A 25,980-nucleotide genomic window follows, 5' to 3' on the forward strand; every position below is an offset into this window, starting at 1 on the left:
TGAAACAATACTTCTCATGAAATAAGAAAATGTCTCAGTTCAAACATTCAATGTGTTTCTCTTTCATTTAAATGTCTTTTCTATTGCAAGTTTCTATACAGGCTCAGTAACCTTTTTTTTTTTTTTTGCCTTAACTTTGATTAAAGACCAATAAATAAATAAATAAATTCACTCTAGATTTCCAGTGAAAAACGTTCCAGGAATATATGGTTAAATCCATTGTTTGGAAAACTGAGCATTTCACTTTAGGGGTAATCAGCCCTAATCCACCACCTAGATTAGAGGGGATTTACTCATTATTAACTCATGCACTACAGGTCTGCCAGTTTCATGCCCACTGCTTATTACATTGTAGAAAAGAATATTTCCATCAACCTCAAGAATAACAGGAAAAACATCGCTGTGTGTGGGTGCAGTGATTGTAACAAATTTCAAGAAAATAGAAGAAACTGAAATACATACAGGGAGTGCAGAATTATTAGGCAACTTAACAAAAACAAATATATACCCATTTCAATTGTTTATTTTTACCAGTGAAACCAATATAACATCTCCACATTCACAAATATACATTTCTGACATTCAAAAACAAAACAAAAACAAATCAGTGACCAATATAGCCACCTTTCTTTGCAAGGACACTCAAAAGCCTGCCATCCATGGATTCTGTCAGTGTTTTGATCTGTTCACCATCAACATTGCGTGCAGCAGCAACCACAGCCTCCCAGACACTGTTCAGAGAGGTGTACTGTTTTCCCTCCTTGTAAATCTCACATTTGATGATGGACCACAGGTTCTCAATGGGGTTCAGATCAGGTGAACAAGGAGGCCATGTCATTAGTTTTTCTTCTTTTATACCCTTTCTTGCCAGCCACGCTGTGGAGTACTTGGACGCGTGTGATGGAGCATTGTCCTGCATGAACATCATGTTTTTCTTGAAGGATGCAGACTTCTTCCTGTACCACTGCTTGAAGAAGGTGTCTTCCAGAAACTGGCAGTAGGACTGGGAGTTGAGCTTGACTCCATCCTCAACCCGAAAAGGCCCCACAAGCTCATCTTTGATGATACCAGCCCAAACCAGTACTCCACCTCCACCTTGCTGGCGTCTGAGTCGGACTGGAGCTCTCTGCCCTTTACCAATCCAGCCACGGGCCCATCCATCTGGCCCATCGAGACTCACTCTCATTTCATCAGTCCATAAAACCTTAGAAAAACCAGTCTTGAGATATTTCTTGGCCCAGTCTTGACGTTTCAGCTTGTGTGTCTTGTTCAGTGGTGGTCGTCTTTCAGCCTTTCTTACCTTGGCCATGTGTCTGAGTATTGCACACCTTGTGCTTTTGGGCACTCCAGTGATGTTGCAGCTCTGAAATATGGCCAAACTGGTGGCAAGTGGCATCTTGGCAGCTGCACGCTTGACTTTTCTCAGTTCATGGGCAGTTATTTTGCGCCTTGGTTTTTCCACACGCTTCTTTCGACCCTGTTGACTATTTTGAATGAAACGCTTGATTGTTCGATGATCACGCTTCAGAAGCTTTGCAATTTTGAGACTGCTGCATCCCTCTGCAAGATATCTCACTATTTTTGACTTTTCTGAGCCTGTCAAGTCCTTCTTTTGACCCATTTTGCCAAAGGAAAGGACGTTGCCTAATAATTATGCACACCTGATATAGGGTGTTGATGTCATTAGACCACACCCCTTCTCATTACAGAGATGCACATCACCTAATATGCTTAATTGGTAGTAGGCTTTCGAGCCTATACAGCTTGGAGTAAGACAACATGCATGAAGAGGATGATGTGGACAAAATACTCATTTGCCTAATAATTCTGCACTCCCTGTATTTGAGATTAGGGTACACCAGCAACCTGTTGCTAATTTAGAATCACCAGTTAACCCTACATGCATGTCTTTGTGATGAAAACCAGAATACCTGGGGAGAATGTGCATCACACAGAAAACCACAAACTGACCTGAAGGTTCAACCCCAGAATCTTCCTGCCATGAGATAACAGTGTTTAGCTCCATACCACCATGCTAACCAGGAAACTAACTTTTCTTTTCATGTCAGACATAACGGTGACCACTGACCGAGTCATTCAAGGAAGTGAAGGCAGTTTTTCTGTGGAAGGCAGTTACAAGAATCTCCTTTTTTTTTTTTTAAAGCTTTCTCAACAAACACTGCCACACAGCTGAAACAAACGCTGCATGACTTTTGAAAGGAAGCTGATAGCAATGACTCAGTGCTATGTTACGCATTCCAACATGTGCTTTTTCACAGTTTGTACTTTTTGTGATCATCCCAGTTCAGGACTTTGACATATCTTTTACCTAATATGTATTTAGTCTCGAATATGTTGCAAGTGAGATGCCTTTGAACACATACAACAGTGCGTAGCCATTTTCTGCTTCGGGCAAAACCTTTGTCATAGCAAAACTGGCACAAACAAAATCTTGGTTTTAAGACAACAATTATGTCATTTTAATTTGGTAGCTGCAGCCATAATTAGTGAGTATGTGCATGTTTACAACTATGGAAAGGCATAATGACAACTTAGAGCTATATCTGAAATCAGCAGAGGTAGGTGGCTGAAGGCCTGCGCCCTGGATGTTTATTTTTTGATAACAGTCTCTTGAGACAAACACAAGATTTGCTCAGACAGTTAAGCAACAGCATTTGATGGTCTTTCTTAAACACATTCACTGAAACCAATCTCCTGATCTTTTGACCTTAGTTTGACTCCCAAACAGACTGCATATTGACTCTATGATTGAATTGTGTATGACGGAAACATCACAGCTGAGAAAAACAGACCATGGTGTCAGGATGCAACTTTTTGAAATTCTGCTATGGTTTTTTTTTTTTTTTGTTTTGGTCAAACAAAAAAGTGAATCCACATTTTTATACCCAAATTTGAGCCGAAACACCAGACTTCTCCATTTTGTTAATTACCAGTACTGTTAACTTAGGGCAGCAATGGCATAAACTTCACTTTGGGTGGTTGTCTAGTAAAGCAGAGCACAATTTGTGTCTTTTAAACAAATGCCTGGTTTGATTCTGCAGGAGGGTTCTTCCACTTAAAAGGGAATTTTTCCTTCCCACTGTCACCAAATCCCTAGCTCATAAGGGGTCATATGATTGTTGGGGTTTTCTCTGTAGTATTATTGTAGGGTCTAACTTACAATATAAAGCACCTTGAGGCGACTGCCGTTGTGATTTGGAGCTGTATAAATAAAATTTAATTGAAAAAAATGTAATTGAACAATTTGCAATGTTGCTATTCTGTAATAACACATATATTAAATTAAATACTCAGTCTTGACTTTATATTCCTAATGTACTGTCTTCGTTTAACTACAATGCATTTAAAACAAACCTTTAAAAGCAGTTTTTGACAGAGGTGGCACAGAGATATTGTGGGAGACCTTAAAACACACAAACTAAAGTAATGAAAAATGTGCTAGTCCCTCTGCAGCAGAAGGTGAAACGCTGGAATAGCGGTGCTTTGAGCTAAATATTTACGTCAGCATGCCTACATGTCTACGTGCTCACAATAACAATCATCACTTGCTGACATTTGCTTGTTTGCGGTGTTCAAAAAGCTTAAAATTTGCTAAACACAAAGAACAACAGAGATTGGCTCGTATTTGTTTGTTTTCACACATATTGGCAGATTTACCTGATGATGGTTCTTGATGTGACGTAGAGAGCCACATTTCATGGTGACCAAAACAAGTACTAAAAAAAACCCTTAAGCCTTAAGGTGATTGCTGTTGTGGTGTACAAATAAAACTGATTTGAATTAGTGTGAATGTGTGTGTGAATGGGTGGATGACTGGATGTGTAAAGCGCTTGGGGGTCCTTAGGGACTAGTAAAGCGCTATATCAATACAGGCCATTTACCATTTTTTTTATTTTATTTGTACACCATGACTTTGGTAATGACTGGAATTTAAATATTCCAGTCATGACCAAAATAGAAGGTTGAGTCCAGGAGCCATTGGACTGATGTTGCCACCACAGACTGAAAGACCTAAGGACTGCCATGATGCAACAGTTATATAATACTTTACCTGCAGGATGCATCAGTGTCAGAACTCCAGGTGTTATTTTTTTGTCTGTAGATGACAAGTGTTGAGCTAGAGCTGCAAGTGCAGGCACGTGGGCAAAGCTTGCCAAAGAGACGTTCAGTGCTTTCAGACAGATAGGTGTCCTCAGATTATGTAAAGGATCTATTTTAACCCATGTTACCATGTTGACCCAAACCTAACCAAACTGTCATCAAAAAAGGCCTGAATTTAGAAGTCTTTCAGTCTTTAGGGAATCATCCAGAAAACCCATAAGACTTGTGGTGAGAAGAAAATCACTAGCACATTACTTGCATGTGGTGGTCATTTTGGTATGTGTCTGTTAGCAAACTAGCTTGCGTCCACACTGGGGTTTGCACATTGCAGTATGTGTGCATGAATGTGTGAGAAAGAGTGAGCTCAGACAGTAGCTCTTTGTTGCTGTTGCCAGGATTTTGGATCAGCCAGGCTGAAAGTGCCTACAGTGACTCTTTCTTCCTTTATTCTCTCACTAGTTCCTTGTGCCACTATACTACAGTGCACAGTGCTGGGAAATGTAAAACTATAACGTCACATCCAGTGCTGAAAAGAGAAGTCTTACATAGCTTTTAATTTCTATTTTATTTGTTCAGTGGTTACATTTTAAAAGATTCAAATCATTTGTACATTAGATATTTTACATTCTGTCATCGGTTGTGATCAACCCCAAATTAAATATCTAATTTTTGGTGTGAGTTCTTGCAAAATGGAAAATTAGTGCAGAAATGTATTAAAACATGTGCCAGCGCACGTGAAAATACAGTATTTAATAGTTTATACAATTCCACAAGCTTGAAAGTCAATATTTAGGTTACCACCTTTGTTCTTCAACACAGTCTGAACTCTTTTAGGCAGCTTTCCTGTCATTTCTTTAAGTAGTCTTCAGGAATTGTTCTCCAGGCTTCTTGAAGGACATTCAAATCTCTTCTCTGGATGTTTCTGCCTTTTGTTCTGTTCTCTGTCAACATGATCCCACACTGCTTCGATAATGTTTAAGTCCAAGTTCTGGGGAGGCCAATCCATGTCTGATAGTGCTGGATTGGCCTCAGATCAGGGATGGGATGTGTTTCAGCATCAAGCTCATTATAAGCACATGAAGGAATGTGTCAAATAAACCCTTAATCTTCATCTGATGTGCTAAAGGATTTGCATTTGTGACTTTGATGAATATGAAGTTGTGAAGAATATTAACACAAGCTTTAGGAAAACTGCACATGAAAGAAAAAAATCTGTCAGAATCATTAAGACAAGTATTGATTCCCTATTTACTTCTGTACCAACATGGTTCAGTTTCAACTGCCTGTTTGCAGCTTTGACCATACAATAATAGCAATAACCTGAATTAGAAAAATGCATCCCTCGCCCTGTCTGTCTCTTTCTCCCTCCATCTTCCTTTTTTCATTCCTTTAATTGCAGCGGGTAATCCTCAACCAGATTAAATGGATGTGCAGGGTCTATGTGCGTGCGCCTGTGTGGTCTGAATGAACGACACATAGATCTCTCAGAGATTACATGATCCCTGTCATCATCTCCCTGGGTGAAACTGACGAGAATCCAAATCCAATTTACTCTCCACTGACGTCCACTCGTACCAGGAATACGATCTGGCAGCTTGTAAAGCAGCTAAACTGAACCACTTAGGATTTTCTTCATGTCAGAGAGGATGCCATGTGCGTTGCCGTAGCCTAGTTTGATTACACTTTGATCTGTCAGCTGGCCTATTTCTAGCTGACACTGCAGCTGATTTGAATGTTTACTAATTACACAAGCATTTTGTTGTGGTGCAAACAGATTTCAGAAATTCTTTCATCTCTCTTGGCCTGCAAGGAACCAAGCTTCTGGTAAATGGTTGGTTGTAGAAACTGCTGTGGACGCCCTCTGTTTTATGCCTTATCTTCTCCTTTCATACACAATTTGACCTGGTTTTTGAATTTCCTCATTCAGGTGACTGACTTAACCATTGAAGAATATGCATCCATCAGAAGTCACATCATCAACACATCCCATAACATTGCTTCCACCATGTTTGATAGATGATGTGATATGCTTCTTGATCTTGTGTTGTTCTCTGCTTTTCTATATTTTTCTCTTTCCCTCATTCTTTATCTTGGTTTCATCTGTCCAAGCATCTTTTTCCCCCTTCTGGCTCTTTTAGAGGTTTAGGGTTTTCTGTATAAGCCATTCCTAGGCTCAGAAAATCCCCTCATTCATATAATCAACTTGATTCATTTCTTTCCATCTTGTTTTTGTCCTACTGGCTTCTTTGCCAGTCATGTTGATGTTATGTCATTCTTTGATATTGGTGACAAATGTGGTCTGACAAACTTCAACACCATCTTGGACTATATCTGGCAGCAATAATCCTTTTTGTGGTGTTCTTCTGGAGGCACTAGTTCTGCTGAGGGACTCCAACAAGAACCTGTAGGAGGTAGAGAACTGATCCAATGTAATAAATTAACTGAAAATGTCAAGTAGACCAAAGACTACCAGCTGCAGTTAGAGATGAAAGACTTACTAGAAAAAACTAGTTATTTATTTACTACTTACCAGGTAAACTATTCACAGAGGAGCACCTTATAAATAGTAGTGTTTAACATATGAATGGGAGCTGTGATGCATGGACAAAAATATTTAAAAAGTAAAATGTTGCCAACTAAAGTGATGGGATTAAAAAAAGATTAAGAAAACTACTTTGACTGTTTATTTGATTTTTAACATTCTGATAAAGACTAAAAAAATTATTAAGGTGATGGGACCAAGTACAGTCCAGTTTTGAGTACTTATTAGTTTGCTAAAATGGCAGGCTTCTAATTTAAACAAAATCATATTTAGTACAACTAATTTAGGGCAAAGGTTGTTTTTTTTTATAACAGTAGTCCTCTGTTTGATGACAGAAAACAAATATGCAGCATTTAGCTTCATATCCATATATTTTTTTCTGACCTCATTTGTTTTTTTTTTCTATATTTGTATGAAGTGGAAACCAAGAGAGACAAAAAGTTGTTTTTTGTTTTTGTCCCTTTCATTCATGGCAGCCTCAACAAGAGTCTGTTTTCTCTTTTGTTGACCTTGGCACAGATATCCCAGCGTGTCCACAGAGTCTCTGACTTCTTCATCTGGAATTACTCTCTGCAAAGAAACATTTATGTCTGAGGCTATATAGCATGTTTCTGTGCTGTACTTAAATTTTTATTTTTTCTGTGAAAATTGGCCATTCTGTGTCTGTTTGATCAAAAGCAACCCAAAATTACTGCTAAAACTGAAACCTAAAAATGCACATGCTGAGCTAAATTCTAAACACCAAGAATAAATTACAGTTCTCCTTTTTTCAAGCTTTAGACAAACACCTAAGATGGAAATTTTGAGTATGTGTGTGAAGTCTCTTTTAGGAGTTATTAAGTCCTACTGGGAGTATGTCAGGCTGACTTAACATTATGAAGTTTTCTCTTAAATGCTGGCAAAGTAAAACTAATATTTTAATTCAACTTACTTTTACTCAATACTTTTCATTTTGACTCGGTGTACCACCCCAGTGGATTTTAATTCAAGCAATCACAATGTTAATAAAGTGCAGACTTTCAGCTTTAATTCAAAATATCTAACTTGCATTAACTGTTTATGAATTACAGACATGGTTTCTTTACTAGTCAACTGGCTAATAAGAAGTTTCATGGCCAGGTGAGACTTATTGCCTATTCCAGAACCAGTTATACAGATGGTAAATGGCCTGCATTTGTAAAGCGCTTTACTCAGTCCCTAAGGACCCCAAAGCGCTTTACACTACATTCAGTCATTCACCCATTCACACACAGGCAATGGCAAACTACCAGATACTGGTGGTGGTCAGAGGGCCCGGTGGCGCCTGTGTCCGGCAGCCTCGCCTCTGTCAGTGCGCCCCAGGGCAGCTGTGGCTACAATGTAGCTTGCTATCGCCAGTGTGTGAATGTGTGTGTGAATGGGTGGATGACTGAATGTAGTGTAAAGCGCTTTGGGGTCCTATGGACTAGAAAAGCGCTATACAAATGCAGGCCATTTACCATTACCATTTACATTGTAGCCACAGCTGCCCTGGGACGCACTGACAGAGGCGAGGCTGCCGGACACTGGCGCCACCGGGCCCTCTGACCAGCACCAGTATGCAAACATGGGGTTAGTATCTTGCCCAAGGATATTTGGCATGCAGCCAGGAGGTAGCCTGGGATCGAACCACCGACCTTCTGATTAGTGGCTACAGATAAAAGAGTTGGAATTGATTCCAAGCGTTGAAATTGCATTTGGTAGCTCTTCACTCCAAAGTGATGTAAGCGGAAGTGAAAGTGGCCAAATTCAACCTGCAACATCAAAAGGCCTTAAAGACCACAGAAGAAGTCTAGGAAGTGGATGATCACAGAAGTATTTCCATGGTGAAGAAAAACAACTTCACAACATCTGACAAAGTATCACTGTCAGGGTCTACAGGTTTGTCAAGGTTTACAACAAGGTGCACAGCGCTGATAAATGATATGACATGCAATCTATACTTTCTGCAAATCGATGATGACCCAAATCATACTGCAAAAGCAACCCAATGTTTTCTGAGGGCAAAGAAAGGGGATATTGTTCAATGGGCAACTCAGTCACCTGATCTGAACTCAACACAGCTGCTTTTCAGTTCCTTTAAACAAAACTAAATGCAGCAAGACCGGCAAACAAGCAGCAACTATGGGTGACTGTACAGCATCTCAAGAGAGGAACCATGATGTTTGTTGACAGCAAGGGAATAAAAATAATTCTTATATTTATGAAAATAGTTTGTGCAATTACTTTTAGGGCTCTGAAATAGTTTGGTTAAAACCCTTGAATTAAAGCTGAAAGCCTGCACTTTAGTCGCATGTTGATTGTGTTATTTGCAGTCCACCTTGATGTCATGTACAGAGACAAAATCATAAAAACTGTGTTATTACAACCTAACCTAAACCTAACAACATTATTCACCTGGCTGTCCCAATGCAGTGTTCCCACCCTACCTTCTGGGAACCATTGGTATAATGTACTGAAGTCTGTAATCCAGCTGGGCTTTTTAGTATCTTTACTTGTCTTTGAAGTTCATGTTAAAAGCTCATTACAATTTTATAATATTGTTATAAAGGTACAGCCAGTTCTTATCTCTGGGGTGTCAGTTATTTCTGTTTGGTCAAGGCTCCTTTAGGTGCAACGTGTGCTTTGGTGGCGGTGCTCTGAAGTACTGAGTTATGGCATGAGTGAGACTCGGCTGTTACTTCCAGCTCATTTCTTCAGCAAGAAATATTTTAGCTTTTCTCACATTCAGTGTAAAGTTCTTATTTTTCAATGGTATTGGTAGCAGCTTGATTGGGTCTTGGTGATGTATATTGTGGTTGCTCTGTTTAGGCCTGAATGTTTTTATGATAGTATTTGTGTCATTTCCACAGTGTGTCTTTTTTTCCTGTCTCCCTCAACAGGCCGTGGCAGATGGCTGCCTGTCCCTGACCCAGAGGTTTCTTCCTGTTAAAAGGGAGTTTTTCCTTCCCACTTTTGCGTGCTTGCTCATTGGTGTTGTGTGGTTGTTCATGTTTTCTATCTATTTTCTTTATTATATCTCTTTTATTATTTTACAGTCTTTACCTTACAAAATAAAAGTCGGTGCAATAGCATCAGCAAACTCTTAATTATCTTACCTAAAACAATCTGATGCATTTAATGTCATTTTAAATCGTTTTTCACCTGGTCATCCATGTCACATCCTCTTTGTACTGCCCCACAGCTTGGGAACGACGGTTGGGAAAGACAAAGCATTGCCGATAATACTGATGCTATCACTTTTTTTCCCTTGGGAATTGAAGGCATTACTAGTCAGTGTTTTCATATTTGGGTACACTGCAGGGAGACGCTTCTGCACACATTACATGTTTTAACAGCCTTAAGCTCAGAGAAAATCTGTCATGTCATTATTATTTTTGCCCTGAAAAACATAACCAGGTAAGGAAAGATATTTGCCAATCAAAATTTGCATTATAAAAAAAATCATTAAAAAAATGTAAATATTTTTTAAAAAATTAATAAAAACTATATTTATTTTAAAATAACTGAAAGTAATAATTCTGATTCAAAAATATTTAAAAGTCTAAATAATCTTTCAAAATAATACTTAATATAAGACCATGATACTCTAAGGACGATCTAAAAAAAATTGACTAACTCAAGCAATCAAAAACTGCATTTTGTTGGGTATCCACATGAGTAACCATATATTCACACGTTAAAATCCCTGACTGTGCAGAAGAAATAAACATTACTACATATAAATAAATAAAATTAATATACAGCTTTTCTTTGGTCTAAAATAAGCATGTCAACATTAGCTTTTAACAGCGTTGTCGGACCTATGATCCAAAATTTTTCAGTTGTCAACTGCGTTTTTCACAAACTTGTGATTGCTCATGTTGGTTATGTCCATATTTTATATACAGTTGGTGGTCTGCCCCCATCTTCATCATCATGAGATAATACAGATTCCCACAGAGTTTAAGTATCTCATGAATTTTGCTATGGCTTTGCTAGGTTTAAGGCCTTAACCTTTGATGCATAGAGAGTTAATTTGACTGCGAGCATGTTGTAGATGAACAAATATACATGATGATATGTGCTGTTACAGCACGAGGATTTACTGTCTCAGTGGGGTGGGAAACATGCTGTTCTTATCCCGTGGCTGTAATTTGGTTCAACTGTGGTTGCATTTTACATGTCTGTGCCTTTTTTCTCATCACTCCTCAAGTGAATGTTTTATATCAAATTAAAAATAAACTGCACAAAGTCACATTTATTTAATGGATATTTTTGATTCCAAGTATCTGTAGGCTTTGTGCTGTCTTGTACAAGACCTTGGGCGGGGGAAGGGGTCCTGAAGAAATCTTGAAGAAGCCTACAATAGGAATAAGATGTAGCAAACAAGTCACACATTTTGGCTGTAATCATATGATAGCTTCTCAAGTAAAGAACAGATGTATGTATATTTGTCAGGCATCTCTGGAGGAGTAGAAATGACAGCAAGGCAAATGTTCTCACATGTCAACATGGGTTTGACTGTTTGACTGTCACCCTCGCTGCAGGAGTGGCTATGAGGAGGACAAAGCACTAAAATCTAAATCTTAAGAATCACTGGTCTGTACGTGTACTGCACTTGAGTGTCCTTTTGCCATGATAAGTTATTCTGAAATTACGTTTTATAGTCCTTGCAGGTGGCAGCACGGTGGCATGGTGGTTAGCACTGTTGCTGCACAGCAAGAAGGTCCTGAGTTCAATTCCAACATCAGGCCGGGGTCTTTCTGTGTGGAGTTTGCATGTTCTCCCCGTGTTTGCGTGGGTTCCCTCCGGTTACTCCGGCTTCCTCCCACCGTCCAAAGACATGCAGCTTGTGGGGATAGGTTAATTGGATAATCCAAATTGTCACTAGGTGTGAATGAATGTGAGTGTGAATGGTTGTCTGGCCCTGCGACAGACTGGCCGCAGGGTGTACCCCACCTCTCGCCCCATGACAGCTGGGATAGGCTCCAGCACCCCCTGCGACCCTGAAAAGGATAAGCGGAAGCGAATGGATGGATAGTCCATGTAGGCAGTCAGTATGTTGGCACTACTATAGACGGCTTAATGTTAGCTTTCTTGCCCCAGTCAGGACTTTATAGCGCACTCACTTACATGTTGCATATCCAGGTTAAGTCTCAGTTTAGGGAACTTTGAGACCCTTTTGCTATATTTTCAAGGGTAGATTTTAGTGTGTATTCAAGCCCAGTGTTGAATCCCTCTGACATAAGAAATTCTTTAAATGCACAGTCCTGAATGCTTGCTTGATGGCAAGCATCTTTTGAAGGAAGTATTCCAACGCCATTTGAGAGATATAATCTCTCCAGTAAGTCCTGGGTCTTCCCTGGTGCTCTCCTGGGTAGACGCTTCACACCTCACTAGGAGAAGTTCAGGATGGATTGCAGTCAGATCACCAAACCACCTCAGTTGGCTCTTTCGAATGTGGGGAAACAGCAGCTCTGCTCTGAGCCCCTCCTGGATTACCTCCTCACACTAGCCTAAGCCCAGTCACCCTTTGGAGGAAGCTCATTTCTGCTGATTGTGATGCTTTAAGCCAATACACCCAGGTGATGGTAGGAATCTGGAATGGCCAGTCTAAATTCTTGGCTCTCCTATTCACAAATCCTGAATAGTTACATTAATCGTTACATTGAAATGTTACATTACATAAAAATCTAGGGAAGTATTCCAGAGGCCATTGTCATTCTGAAAAATTATGCCATTGCCAATCAAATCCTTTCCAGATGGTGGTATTGCATGGCGAATGAAAGCCTGATGGTACTTTTCTGTGTTCATAATTCATTAGCTTTATCAAGATCTCCAACATCACTGACTGAAATACAGCCCAAACCATGACAGAGCCTCCACCATTGTTCATAGACTGTAGACACTCACTGTTGAACCTGTCTCCAGTCTGAACTAAAAATGTGAAATTTGGATTCATCACTCCATCAGACATATTCCCACTGATTTTCCAGTTCTTGTGGAATGTGGCATACTTAGGCCTTTTCTCACTGGTTTCAAAATGAGGGAAAAACTCTCCAAAGACAAATTTTGAAAGACCTCCAGCAAGCAAGCCTGGCTGCTTGGAAGTAAAATATAAAGAAATGAATGGTGGCTCAAGACGTTTACACAGTTCTGTACGTTGACCTGTTTCTCTACAACACTTTAAGAGGTTATATTTATGCATTTGCATGTACATTTTTGCACACACTTTTTTAAATTTCTGGACATGTGTCTTTACAGTTATGTGAATCTTCATCATGAATGCTTTATACCCATTGTACTGTATATTTTGCAAAGTTGGCTTCCGTTATAATCACTTTTCTTAAGCGTAAGTACAGCTGTTCACATTGCTGCTTTTTTTTTAATCTAGCACTTCAGTGTCTTTTAAATTGCTTGGACCCCGTGCCTCTGCTGCTGGTGTTTCCCCTAATAATATTCATGTTATCTCTCATGTAGTTGGTAGTACAGTAACGTTCTAAAGGCCATGTTTTACATTTTCAGCTCCCACGTTGTTTGTGTATGACAGAGGATTGTTTAGGGTTATACAAGAGCCTATAATGCCTTAATTGCAGAGCTAAAACCTACATTATCTCCATAAAATCTCTGAGGGAGCCACTTAGGCTCAATCATGGTTCACTGTTTTGGTTTTATTGATGCAAGAATTGCATAATTTCCGTGTGGGGGGTGAACATCCCAAAGACTCAAGCATCCACATGTACAAACTCTGCAAATGAAAGTCTAAACACTAATTTCCAATGTGTGTGCTCGTGTTTTTGGATAGAAGGTGTGATCATATGTCGTTAAGACAAAGTTATCTCTGGGTGTTGACATGACGGGCACATTTTGTTCATTAGCATCCCGATGACTTTCAGATCACTACACCACAAACCAATATCCTATCCTGGGTTTGACTGTACTGCGGTGAGCTACAGCTATTATGAGTTGATATGCAACAGTGTGTGAAAGCAGAAAAAGTCTCAAATGGTTTTTGGCTTTAGTTAATGTAAGGGAGTAGCAGGCAGCAAACCAAGGCATTCAGCATTTTATGTTAAACACGGTGGTTTAGCATAGTAAAAGGCATTGTAGAGCAGCCCTTTCTTAAAGTAATGCAACCTTGAAATGCATTGGACGATCTTTTTTTTTTCATAAGGGAAGTTCAGAAAGCTTCAGGCTCACTGGATTACTTCCATTGCAATCCAAATTGTATCTGTGCTATGTGCACCAGTTTACTTCTCCTTTCACCTGCACCCTCACAAGATAAAAGTCCATTTTAAGCATCAAGTCCCTACTTTCAGCCATTGTTAATGAAGATTTGAGGAAATAAGTCACCTTCATAGCTGGATTCACTCCAGTGTTTCTCAACCTCAAGCGGGTGGAGACATCATAAACACATAAACGCTTCAGGTAAAATTAATGAGCAAGAAAATGTAAATTGTTTTCATAATGGCAGAATGAGGGGTGAAAGTCAAGTGGAAGACAGGAGGCAGTTTGTGCAACACATAGGGTTTGAGTGATCTTTAGCCCCCACATGGTCCTGCCCTGCCCAGCCACGGCTCCACCAGGTCAGGTATAAAGGTGTGCCAAACTGATGCCACCCATCGTCCCTGCTCTGGAGAGGGTGGAAGACAAGGGAGTGAAAGAGACAGTGCAGGTGTGACAGAGAGAAGTGGAGGAGGCAAGTTTGACTTGTAAGGCAGGAAGATTGACTGCTGTTAGACTTGAAATACAATCATGGGATTTGGAGTAAGTACTGAAATTTTATCACAGATTTTGGCCTTTAAACTTACCTTAAGATTAGGTTCTGCATTTCTTTTCAGGTTTGAGCTCAGTCTAAATTTTGGTTATTTTGATAAAGAAATAGAATTTCTTTTGAGATAAAACAAAAATAATTCTTGTCTTTTCCAAATCATGAGGTTATTCTTGGGGCTAGGTTTGGAGTCACCATCAGAGATAACCTAGATCTCACAGGGCTCAATTTATCGTTTCGTGTTAATGTCAGTTCTCTTTTTTCTAACTTAAATTTATTTTTACAGCTTTGGCAGCATTATAAACCCAAGATTATCTGGATCAAGATTAAAGAATTTCGCTCTTCTAACAGTTATTAACACCGGTGTCAGAGCATGTTTGAACAGGACGGCTGACCTGACTTTCTGCTCTTATTTTTGCACAACAGAAGAGGAAGCTTCAGGGCAATTTCCCCCACATATGTTCAGTTTTATTAATGCCACATTTTGTGCCACTTTCTTCTCTCCAGAAAGGAAAGGATAACTACAAGCTGGCAGCAACGTCAGAAAATGGAGGACAGAAAAGCAAGAAGGCTAGAAAGAAGAAGGACATGGATGAGCTGAAGAAAGAAGTGGACCTGGTGAGTACTCAGCTCACGTGCAGCCGCTCTGTGATCATCTGTAACTTGACTGGCTTGATGTCATGTAAGAAAAGTGAGAATTTTAAGCATACAAAACTACTGATAAATAGTTTGACTGTGTCACAGAAAGAAAAAGGCATTGAATAAACGTTCGTGAACTTTAATGACAGTCACTCGATTGCTGCCAGTGGCCACAGCAATGATGCAGTCACGGCTGAGGCAAACCTCTGCTTTGGCCTCATTGCTGGTCTCATGAGATGTAGGTGTCTGAGCCATATTTCATGAAGATTGCTGCTTACATTGCTGGATGTACACTCCCATGTTATTAAGATGCTGTCAGCTATAATTACCTTCTAAGTCATGTTTATCTAGATTGGTTTTTAATGCTGAGTGAGTGAGAGGCTCTGTTGTTGTTGTATTGTGTGGTTCCTTAGATCACATCAACTCATCCTTCATGCGCAAACAGCAATTTTCTGCTGCTACATTCACATAATAAAACACATGTAATAAAATGCATGCCTGCCTGTGGGATTTTGGCTTGTTTTACTCAATGTTTCTCAATCTCTTTGTTTTTCCTCTCCTACTCTCAATAGGATGATCACAGGTTAACCTTGGAAGAACTTATCAGGAAATATGGAACTGACCTAACCAGGGTGAGCACTTCAGACGGGCTTGTGGGTGTCTAGTTTTTTAGAAGTGTGTTTTTTTAGAAGATAATCCCACAGGTCAAGGAGGATTTCATAGTCCAACATGAGGTTATAAGTAGAGGTGACACAAAACCACTTTTTAATGTCTGATACCAATACCGATATCATAAATTTGGATATCTGCAGAAACCGATATGAATCCTATACAGTCTATTTTATAATCAATAAAACTGTTTTTTTAAGTTCATGCTAACTTTAAAAACTGTAAAAAACAAAACACTAAAGCTATTCTATTACACCCAAAATATTTTGCAGTTCAGCAATACTAATCTTTTTATTTAAACTTTTAGCAGAACTTTAAATCGAAGTATTTAAAGTAATATTCAAAAATTAATTTAAAATGCAATTTTATGCAGATTTCAAAAATTCTTTGGTTCTGAAAAAAAGAATGGACCCTTTTATACTTAAAGCTTAACATAAATAGACATCCAGAGTGGAAAGCAGTGCAAATGAATGCAAACACGGCTTCTCACAACACTCATCTTTTATCAAGATGGATGTCAGTGTAAGCTAATGAATTTTGTGTAATTTCCATACAAAACATGAGTATGAAAAAAGTGTTTTTCATATTTTGTTTTCGAACCACGAAACTGTTTAACCATGTGTCGTGCCAAAGTTGATATCCCTGACAAAATTTGTTTCCCCTGCATCAGGAGCACACGCAGGGCTCTCCAAATCACGGGCAAACACTATCCACATTCTGGATTTGAAGCTCACAAACACTTCTAATAACGACTAAATACTGAAATTTTGGAGATGTTAGCTCCTTATACAGTGAAGTTATAGTGGGATACAAATAATATCAGGCTGATCCTGCCACAATATGTTCCCCCCCTGCCTAAATCATGGACAAAGAGTATCCCACATTCTTCATTTTTAGTTCACAAACGCTTATAATGACTAACTAGTCCTAAAACTTTGAAGGTTTTAGCTCTTTATACAGTAAAGTTACATCTATTTATCAGATAAAATGTCCTTTATTTGTTAAAATAATCCCATCCGATACCACATGAGAACAATAAATATGTAAGTTTCTGTTGTAACCCTCAAACTGAATGGTACTGTTACGACACTCATTTTTCACTTTTTCACAAAACTAAAACATCACTACTTCCACGTCTAATTGTCTGTAATGGAGGCAGAAAAAACTGGATCTGCACTCCGTGCCCAGCGAATGCTCGCAACGCAAGAGGTACGAATTTTGTCAGGGATACCTACCTTGGTACACCTGGTTTGGCAGCACATAGCGAGGCTCCAAATGCTTTTAGTGTGAACTCCAGACCGCCGACAGGTCTCGCACACAACAGTCACTCTATCATGTGACGCATGCTGCTCCGACGTGCTATTTCATTACGTGGGTTACGCCATGTTGCAAGTTTTGTGAGATGTTTTTGTGATATTTAATGGATCGGATTACTTTTTTTTTTCTCCCCGATATCCAGTAATTTAGATCAGGATCAGACTGATACAGATACTGTATATCGGATCAATCCTTCCCTAGTTATAAGCACATGACTCAGGACAGTCAACAGTTTAGTTTACTTTGTCAAATGGACTGGTACTTATATAGCAGTGTTTCCCAACCTTCTGGAGCCACGGCACATATATCACATTAGAAAAATCACACAGCACACCACCAAGCAAAAATGTCACAAAAAGCATATTGATCATTTTTCCCCGCACACCAGGTATAGCGGAATTGGCTCAGTTTGTCCCCAGTATAGTTTGCTTTCTTCTAACCACTACTCATGCTAGGGGCGTCGTCTGGGTTGGAATTTTCTCCAAGACCCAGGTCAGATTGAGTACTTTTCTGTTGCTATTACGCATTGCATTCTTTCACTCAGAGCATGACTATTATGTAATTTCTTCTTCTTCTTCTTCTGTTTTACTGGCAGTTGGCAACCCATTCAATTAGAGCAGGTAGTTGTACTGCCCTCTAGTGGAAGAGAATGTAATTGTTCTGCCCATTACTCACGCCGGACGCTTAGAGTACTAATCAGGTGGAACCAGGTAATATTCCACGACACACCTGATCATTGGTTGGGAAACACTGTTATCGAGCACCTTTCTACTTAATATGGGCATTCAAACTGCTTTCACCCAGTCACACACATATTAATACAGTGCTTCTATCTTTACTAAGCACTTTTATCTAACATGTCAACATGTTCGCACTCTGATAGGTACATCGGGGGTAAACTTGGGATTCTGTAACTTGCCCAACGACGCTTTGACACATGGACAGAAGGAGCCCGAGATTGAGTCATGGGCTATGTGGCACTTAGCTATTTGTTTCTTTAGCCTACTTGTAATTAGCTTCCTGCCTTCATTCATTCCAATAAAAGCTGGTAGAGGAATATTGTCTCTGTAAAGTAACATCCATCCATTCTTTTCTGTTTAACCAGTCGTCAGGAGACTGGAGCCTATCCCAGGCTTTGCTTCTTGACTCTTTTTAATGCCACATGTGGCACAAATAAAATACATTGTCTTTATAGTCCCAGATTACTTGTGGAAATGAAGAAGTTTTTTTTTTTAAACAACTCAAGTGAACTTACAGGCAGTTACATTAACAGGTTAGACAGATGGTGAACTGGACCTTTAAAGTATCAATACATACCACACTACAAAAGGCAGACTTGGATACTATTCAATAGTAGCTCCATGTGATCTTCATCAAGCTACAGATAAACACACAGAATGCACTGTCACACACCAATACGGACCCACCTAATGATTGCTTGAGGCTGATTATCTCCTGGAATCTGACCTGTCTGAACAATTTCACTCATATAGGGAAACGGGCTTTATTGACTCTGCCAACAAAGAAAATAGTAGTAAAAAAAATTCCCCGTATTTCTTCAGAGGATTTCATAGAAACAGACACAACCTGATCACTTGGTAGTCTTCGCGCCCACTGTTAATTACAAGACTTGATTTCCCATAAACATGGATTTCTCTTGTTGTCTGTTCTTAAGGAGAAGAAGCTGTAATTTTAAGATTACTGAGGTATTTCGGCTTGTGGTTGTTTTTTCTTCTTGGTTTTCCATTAGGCCTTAATTCACCATTTCTTTGGATTTAAATGCTGTACGTATTAAACTGAAATGTTCTTCTTCTTCATTATGTTTGTCCTTAAGTCAGCAAAGATTAAAAACTTTTTAGGAACAAGGGAAAAACTGGAATCACACATTTTCATATCAGGTTTTACACTCATCCAGGCTGGAGAAACTGATCAGGAAGGCTAGCTCTGTGGTCGGCATGAAGCTGGACACTCTGGTGACAGTGGCAGAGAAAAGGACATTAAAGAAACTGCTGGACATTATGAACAATGCTGGGCATCCTCTGCACACGGCCATAAACAATCAGAAGAGTCTGTTCAGTGACAGGTTGCTTCTCCCCAAGACAAGAACTAACAGACTTAAAAACTCCTTTGTCCCACACGCCATCAGACTGTTTAACTCCTCTCTGGAGGGAGAGGGAGGGGAAACAGGAGGACAAAGGAGGGGGGAACAACTAAGCTGTAGTGCCTCTTCACCTCACTGTACAATACCTTGTGCAATACTTTTTGTAAATAGTCAACAGTGCAATAGACTCAATACTTGAAATGTGCAATTCACTTGTATTTTTATTTTTTATTCCTATTTATTCTATTTATCCCCTTTGTATATTTTATTTATATTTGTCTCTGTATTTATATGTGTGTGTGTGTGTGTGTGTGTGTGTGTGTGTGTGTGTGTGTGTGTGTGTGTGTGTGTGTGTGTGTGTGTGTGTATATATAACAGTTCTGTAACTGTAACTTCGGTCGTTGCTGTGCTTTTTTTGGAAGTCGAATTTCCCAGAGGAACCCACCCGAGGGATTAATAAAGTTCTATCTTATCTTATCTTATCTTACACAGCTTAACCTTTCCTCTTACCTTTATCGTTCTTTTTAGGGTCTCTCCTCCTCCAGAGCAAAAGAGATCCTGGCCCGAGATGGCCCCAACGCCCTCACACCTCCTCCTACAACACCTGAATGGGTCAAGTTCTGCAAACAGGTAAGAGTCAAACATCCTCCCCTTGCAAACCGGACCTGTGGTGGAATATCCAAATAGTAGAAATGCAAATTAAGTCTGTGTCACTGTAAACCAGTACAACCAGCAAAGCCTGATTGTTATTTCCTCTTGTTTCCAGCTGTTTGGTGGTTTCTCCATGCTGCTGTGGATTGGTGCCATCCTCTGCTTCTTGGCTTATGGTATCCAGGCTGCCTCAGAAGATGAACCTGCAAATGATAACGTAAAAATAACATCTTCAACTAGATTGTTGTATGTTAAACAGTGTTGATAAGGTCACTTTTAAAAATGTATTCCACTACAGATTACAGAATACATGCCCCAAAATGTATTTTGTAACATATTCTGTTACGTTACTCAGTGAGAATAACGTATTCTGAATACTTTGGATTACTTAATATATTATCATGCTTTTTACAACTACATGAATGTAGTATTGCTCTGTGATTTATGACTATTACTTGGTTACCCGCCATACCAATACCAATATCAACTAGATTTTTGAATCTTAACATAAAATGAGTAACAGTAGGGTGGACATTATGTAAGGCTTCACTTTTTGCAGCGGTCTCGTATTGAAAACTATTCCGTGCTTATATAAAACAGGTCCGCGGCTCCAAATCGTAGTAAAGGGACCTCTGGCTAATACATTGGGCTCTGTGACTGGCTCATAGCCAAAAATTAGCTTTACTTTGTTGTTCCGGTCAGCTTTGCTAGCGAGAGACAGAGAGAGGCGTTGAAAGGCTGCTCCAACGGAACTTATTGTTTTGGAGGAAAACACGAACACGGTGTACAGTCGAGTCTTAATAGAAAATTTACAACTGGGCTAGTCAGGTACTCTTTTTTTGCTGCAGTGGTTATTATTATAGTTACATGCTTCCAACTCCCGTTTCTGGTCGGTGACAACTCATACTTTTCCACTCTTCTTTTTCTCCCTCCTCGCGCTCACAGACACATAACAGGTATGGCAGTCCATTCTCCCTGCAGCACAGACTACACTGCCCATGAGGCTACATTCTTTAGAGCTATGTCTGTAACACTCTGCCTGTTGCCTTCATATTAAATAATTTTTTAAATAATTTAAAAAATATTTCTTTATGCTATTATGCGGGCCGCAAGTAGGGGTGACATGGGCTGCAAGATTGAGACACAGGCATTAGAGCCTCTTAATGCATGTTTTGTTTGGGTTTCCACCGGCGTGGAATTACCAAAAATAAAGAGGGCATAGACTAGCATATGAAACAGAAAAAGACCACCGTGTAATCCATTTATGTTAACAAAGTAACTGTATTCTGAATACCACTTTTTTTAACTGTAACTATAACGGAATACAGTTACTCATATTTTGTATTGTAAATACGTAACGCCGGTTCATGTATTCCGTTACTCCCCAACTCTGATGTTAAATAAATAATGTATAACACAAAAGATGACCTAACTGCGCCTTCTCTGTTAATGTAGTTGTACCTAGGTATTGTGCTTTCTGCTGTCGTCATCATCACCGGTTGCTTCTCCTACTACCAAGAGGCCAAGAGCTCCAAGATCATGGAGTCCTTCAAGAACTTGGTCCCACAGGTGAGACACAAAAAGAAAAGCTAATGTAACAGTTCATTTATACACACTGTTTTTGTATCATTTTGCTTGGTAGCCTCCCGGCGGTAACACCCAACAGTACTAGTTGCACAACTCTAAGGAGTAGTGTTTCTTCATCAGTATTACAACAATGATGATGCATTTTTACCATCACTCATCTGACTTTTTGTTGATGGGAAAAGAAAGAAAATACATATTCATGTGTCTTTTGACATATCTAGGTATGCTTGATGTGTTCCCTAAAAATTCCTAAAATATCTTTGATTTTTATAGCAAGCCCTGGTTATCCGTGATGGCGAGAAGAAGAGCATCAATGCTGAGGATGTAGTGCTCGGAGATTTAGTGGAGGTGAAAGGAGGAGATCGAATTCCTGCTGATCTCAGAGTTGTCTCTGCTCACGGCTGCAAGGTTCTTTAACTCAAATACTTGTGTTAATTACACCATACATTTTTCTAGAGTGGGGGTTTGACAGCTATGGTTTTATTTATATAAATCTTATTTTATGTGTTATAGTTTTTGAGTAATTTTTCATTCTTGAAGTGGCAAAATCAACCTCAGTCCTCCACCCTTGTGCATCACCTGATCATCACCACTGGTCAGCGATCACAGCTTATTGCTGACCCTGTTAACATGTTTGTTTCTTTTTTTTCATTCCTCAGGTGGACAACTCCTCCCTGACTGGTGAATCAGAGCCTCAGACTCGATCTCCAGAATTCTCCCATGAAAACCCACTGGAAACCAGGAACATTACTTTCTTCTCCACCAACTGTGTTGAAGGTACAGACACAAAAATTGATTTACTGTCTAATTAGAGAAAACATAAGCTTAATGATCTCAAGTAAAAGCTGATAGGTTTGTAGCTTGAACCTATTCGCTGGAACGTTGAAGACAATATAATTACACAGCAAGCAAGACACGAAGTAGGCAAAGTTCTTCTTGTTACTCATGCATGAGGGAGACCTGCCTGGAGCCAAGTGTCGTCCCACCACTTGACCTCCATCAGACTCTCAGCCAGGTTCCCCATAGCACTCCTTTTATTGTGGTTACATGAATATGCATAGGGTCATTAACATATAACATCTTACATAGGTATACATGTGAACAAAGAATACTCTGTGTGTGTGTGTGTGTGTGTGTGTGTGTGTGTGTGTGGGGGGGGGGGGGGGGGGGGGGGGGGTCAGAGTGTGACCCCATAAATGACTTCCCTAAACCTGCTGGTCTGGAAGTCCAACAGTTCATCTAAACAAAAGGCACTTAGCCTAAAACAGATACAGCCACGTTTATCCTACCATAAAACAATAAAACAAGGTACGACCTCTTCTCATGCTCCCAGGATGTAGGTGTGCGTTCCAGTGTGGAATACACACCAAGCCTTTGCAGCCTGTTAAAGATCACACATCCTATCACTACACAATTGATTATACACCTCTAAGCATATATGGTTAAATATTTCTAAGCATAAATGACAATCAACAATACAAAACCTAACAAAAGCCAAATGAAAAGTCAGTGGAATCAGTCTGTCTTCTCTTTTCAGGCACAGCCAGAGGAATCGTCATCAACACTGGTGATAATACTGTCATGGGCCGCATCGCCACCCTGGCTTCCAGTCTAGAGGGCGGAAAAACTCCCATTGCCATTGAGATCGAGCATTTCATCCACATCATCACTGGAGTGGCCGTTTTCCTGGGAGTAACTTTCTTCATCCTTTCTCTCATCCTTGGATATAACTGGCTGGAGGCTGTCATCTTCCTTATTGGTATCATTGTCGCCAACGTGCCAGAAGGTCTTTTGGCTACTGTCACTGTGAGTTTTGGTGTCTAATGGCATTCCTTTTAAATACCTTATATTTATTGATACAAAAAGACTGTGGTTCTTAAAACCTAAATTGTCTGTAGGTGTGTCTGACTCTGACTGCTAAGCGTATGGCCAAGAAGAACTGCCTGGTGAAGAACTTGGAAGCTGTCGAGACTCTGGGGTCCACCTCCACCATCTGTTCTGACAAGACCGGCACCCTGACCCAGAACAGAATGACTGTGGCCCACATGTGGTTTGACAACCAGATCCATGAGGCTGACACCACTGAGAACCAGAGTGGTACCTCTTTTGACAGGAGCTCTGCCACCTGGGCTAATCTGTCCAGAATCGCTGGACTCTGCAACCGTGCCGTTTTCCTGGCTGACCAGAGCAACGTTCCCATTCTGAAGGTGAGAAATTTTCATCTGTAAAACTGCTCTAGTTCATCCATCGTGAACATCAACAAAGACTCCAAATAATTTCCCATCCAAATAATCCATCTGAAGGAACAAATCAGAAACATTTGTTTTCCATGTAACAAGTTCTCATACCCTTGGTTGTACACAAAGACAATGCTTATTACCCCTCTTTCCTGAGTTTGATAGTATACCCAATGAATACTGGGAATCAGTGACTATGTGGGAAGTCCTGAAGTATTATCGCTTGGCTTGGAACTTTTGGGATTCAACCAGATACAAATGCAGCCAAAAAGCACTACAAATCTTTATGAAACCACTCAAGATAATTAAAGTCTGTTTTAAATATACAGATGTATAATAGTCTTCGTCTAAGTCATGGTCTCCATAATCATCTATCCAATTTAGTAAATTACATCCACAACCATGTGATTGCCATATTTTTGATGTAATTCAGCAACAGATTACCTAAATACAGTTGTGTACACATCAATTCTCATTTACAAAATGTTGTTATAAAGAAGGCATGGAATGTGATGATAAACCTATTTTACTAACCCTGTTTTTTGCTTAAATCCACAGAGACATGTGGCTGGTGATGCCTCAGAAGCTGCCTTGCTAAAGTGTATTGAGCTGTGCTGTGGATCTGTTAACGAAATGAGAGAAAAATACTCCAAAATTGCTGAGATCCCCTTCAATTCCACAAACAAATACCAGGTATACCATCCACACAGTGTGATAAAGCCCTTAAATGTTTAGATCAAAAAAAGCACATCTATAGACAAAACACATACTATAAAGTTGCAGAAAGCCTTGTTTCAAAGTCTTAACTTTAGAATTAAGGCAATCCCAATCTTGATTTCCTTAAACTTGATTTGATCTGGGGGGATGCTGCACACTAATATAGTGCTAAGCTGTCAGTCTCAGGCTAGTTACCCTTTGCACTTTATTATCTATTTCACTATAAATGAGGGCTTGATTTACAAAAGAAATATCACATTGAATTAAATAACACTTAAACTAGAGATTTGGATGATAAACTATTGAGTATTTACTCAGGCTAGGGCTGTCAGTGTTAATCGCATTAAAATGACGTTAATGCCAAAACCACATTAACGCGGCTTATCTCCGTTAACGGGTTAATGTGGATCACCCTTTGTGTGGGGCTGGACGGCGTCAACGCGTTAGTGTGGGTAGCTCGATTAACGTGTTAGCGCCACGTTAATGCAGTTTTGCCGTTAACGTCATTGCAAAGCGATTAATGCTGACAGCCCTAGTATTTACTGAAGTTATAAATCAGAACAGAATGACTGTAATATCCTTTTACACTTCTGCAATCATACTACTTGTTTCAACCAGGGGAGTCGCCCCTGCTGGTGAGAGTACATTGCATGAACTTACTTTTCAGGGCCCTAAGCCATGTCTATATTTTACATATATTTTATTTCAGTCTAATTTTAACAACAGCATTTTTATCAATAAAACTTGCCTTACCTGAATCTATTAAATGTTTTTGATTAATCTAGTAAAAAGTCTTGTCAAACGGTTTAGAGTAAAGCTCTTTTAATTTTGCTTCACGTAAATCACTTAAACCTGCATTTAAATCCAGTCTCTCTGCTGTCCCACAGCTCTCCATCCATAAGAACAGCACTCCTGGGGAAACCAAGCATCTGCTGGTGATGAAAGGAGCTCCAGAGAGGATTTTGGACCGCTGTTCCTCCATTTTACTTCAGGGCAAAGAGCAGGCTCTGGATGATGAGATGAAAGACTCTTTCAATAACGCCTATGTTGAGTTGGGAGGTCTTGGAGAGAGAGTACTGGGTACAGCTAGCCTCCTTCGCTATCTGTATATTTCAATTTTAGCTAGCAAAGAGGAATCTTTCAAGTATTTTCTTTGTATCTTATTCAGGTTTCTGCCACTGTCACCTGCCTGATGACCAGTTCCCAGAGGGATTTGCTTTTGATACTGATGAAGTGAACTTCCCCACTGAGAACCTGTGCTTCGTCGGACTCATGGCCATGATTGACCCTCCTCGTGCTGCTGTGCCTGATGCTGTTGGTAAATGCAGGAGTGCTGGAATCAAGGTATGATAACTTTTTGGATGACCAGATGTTTGTTTTTTGTTTGCACAAAGTACTCCATTTTTTTCTCTTCTTTCTCAGGTCATCATGGTCACAGGTGACCATCCAATTACAGCCAAGGCTATTGCTAAAGGTGTGGGTATCATCTCAGAAGGCAATGAGACTGTTGAAGACATTGCCGCCCGCTTAAATATTCCAGTTTCAGAGGTCAACCCTAGGTTAGTTCTCTTTCAAAGATTTATTGAAGTAGCTTTGACAGTTTCTTGACCACAAGTGAGAACTGTTC

General features: G+C 39.7%; 1 protein-coding gene across 2 annotated transcripts in view; it reads left to right on the forward strand.

Moving 5' to 3' along the window:
- LOC146642109 (sodium/potassium-transporting ATPase subunit alpha-1-like) overlaps positions 1-25,980 on the forward strand; it is a 62,781-nt gene that overhangs the window by 30,628 nt on the left and 6,173 nt on the right. Inside the window, exons 1-14 of one of the 2 annotated variants that reach the window (XM_085399029.1) lie at positions 14,298-14,431; positions 14,943-15,053; positions 15,647-15,706; positions 19,690-19,791; positions 19,928-20,029; positions 21,268-21,381; positions 21,673-21,807; positions 22,059-22,176; positions 22,937-23,205; positions 23,298-23,606; positions 24,195-24,329; positions 25,241-25,433; positions 25,522-25,697; positions 25,776-25,912. In XM_085399029.1, the coding sequence (XP_085255155.1) occupies positions 14,420-14,431; positions 14,943-15,053; positions 15,647-15,706; positions 19,690-19,791; positions 19,928-20,029; positions 21,268-21,381; positions 21,673-21,807; positions 22,059-22,176; positions 22,937-23,205; positions 23,298-23,606; positions 24,195-24,329; positions 25,241-25,433; positions 25,522-25,697; positions 25,776-25,912 (1,973 nt within the window). In that variant the 5' untranslated portion in view covers positions 14,298-14,419. Of the gene's footprint in view, positions 1-14,297; positions 14,432-14,942; positions 15,054-15,646; positions 15,707-19,689; positions 19,792-19,927; positions 20,030-21,267; positions 21,382-21,672; positions 21,808-22,058; positions 22,177-22,936; positions 23,206-23,297; positions 23,607-24,194; positions 24,330-25,240; positions 25,434-25,521; positions 25,698-25,775; positions 25,913-25,980 lie in introns of those variants that run through there. The other variant, XM_085399030.1, reaches the window with a different exon arrangement.

Source organism: Rhamphochromis longiceps, linkage group LG23 (assembly GCF_057381845.1).
Source record: "Rhamphochromis longiceps isolate RC_006_pf linkage group LG23, R_longiceps_female_GT1.1, whole genome shotgun sequence".
NCBI classification, from domain to species: Eukaryota; Metazoa; Chordata; class Actinopteri; order Cichliformes; family Cichlidae; genus Rhamphochromis; species Rhamphochromis longiceps.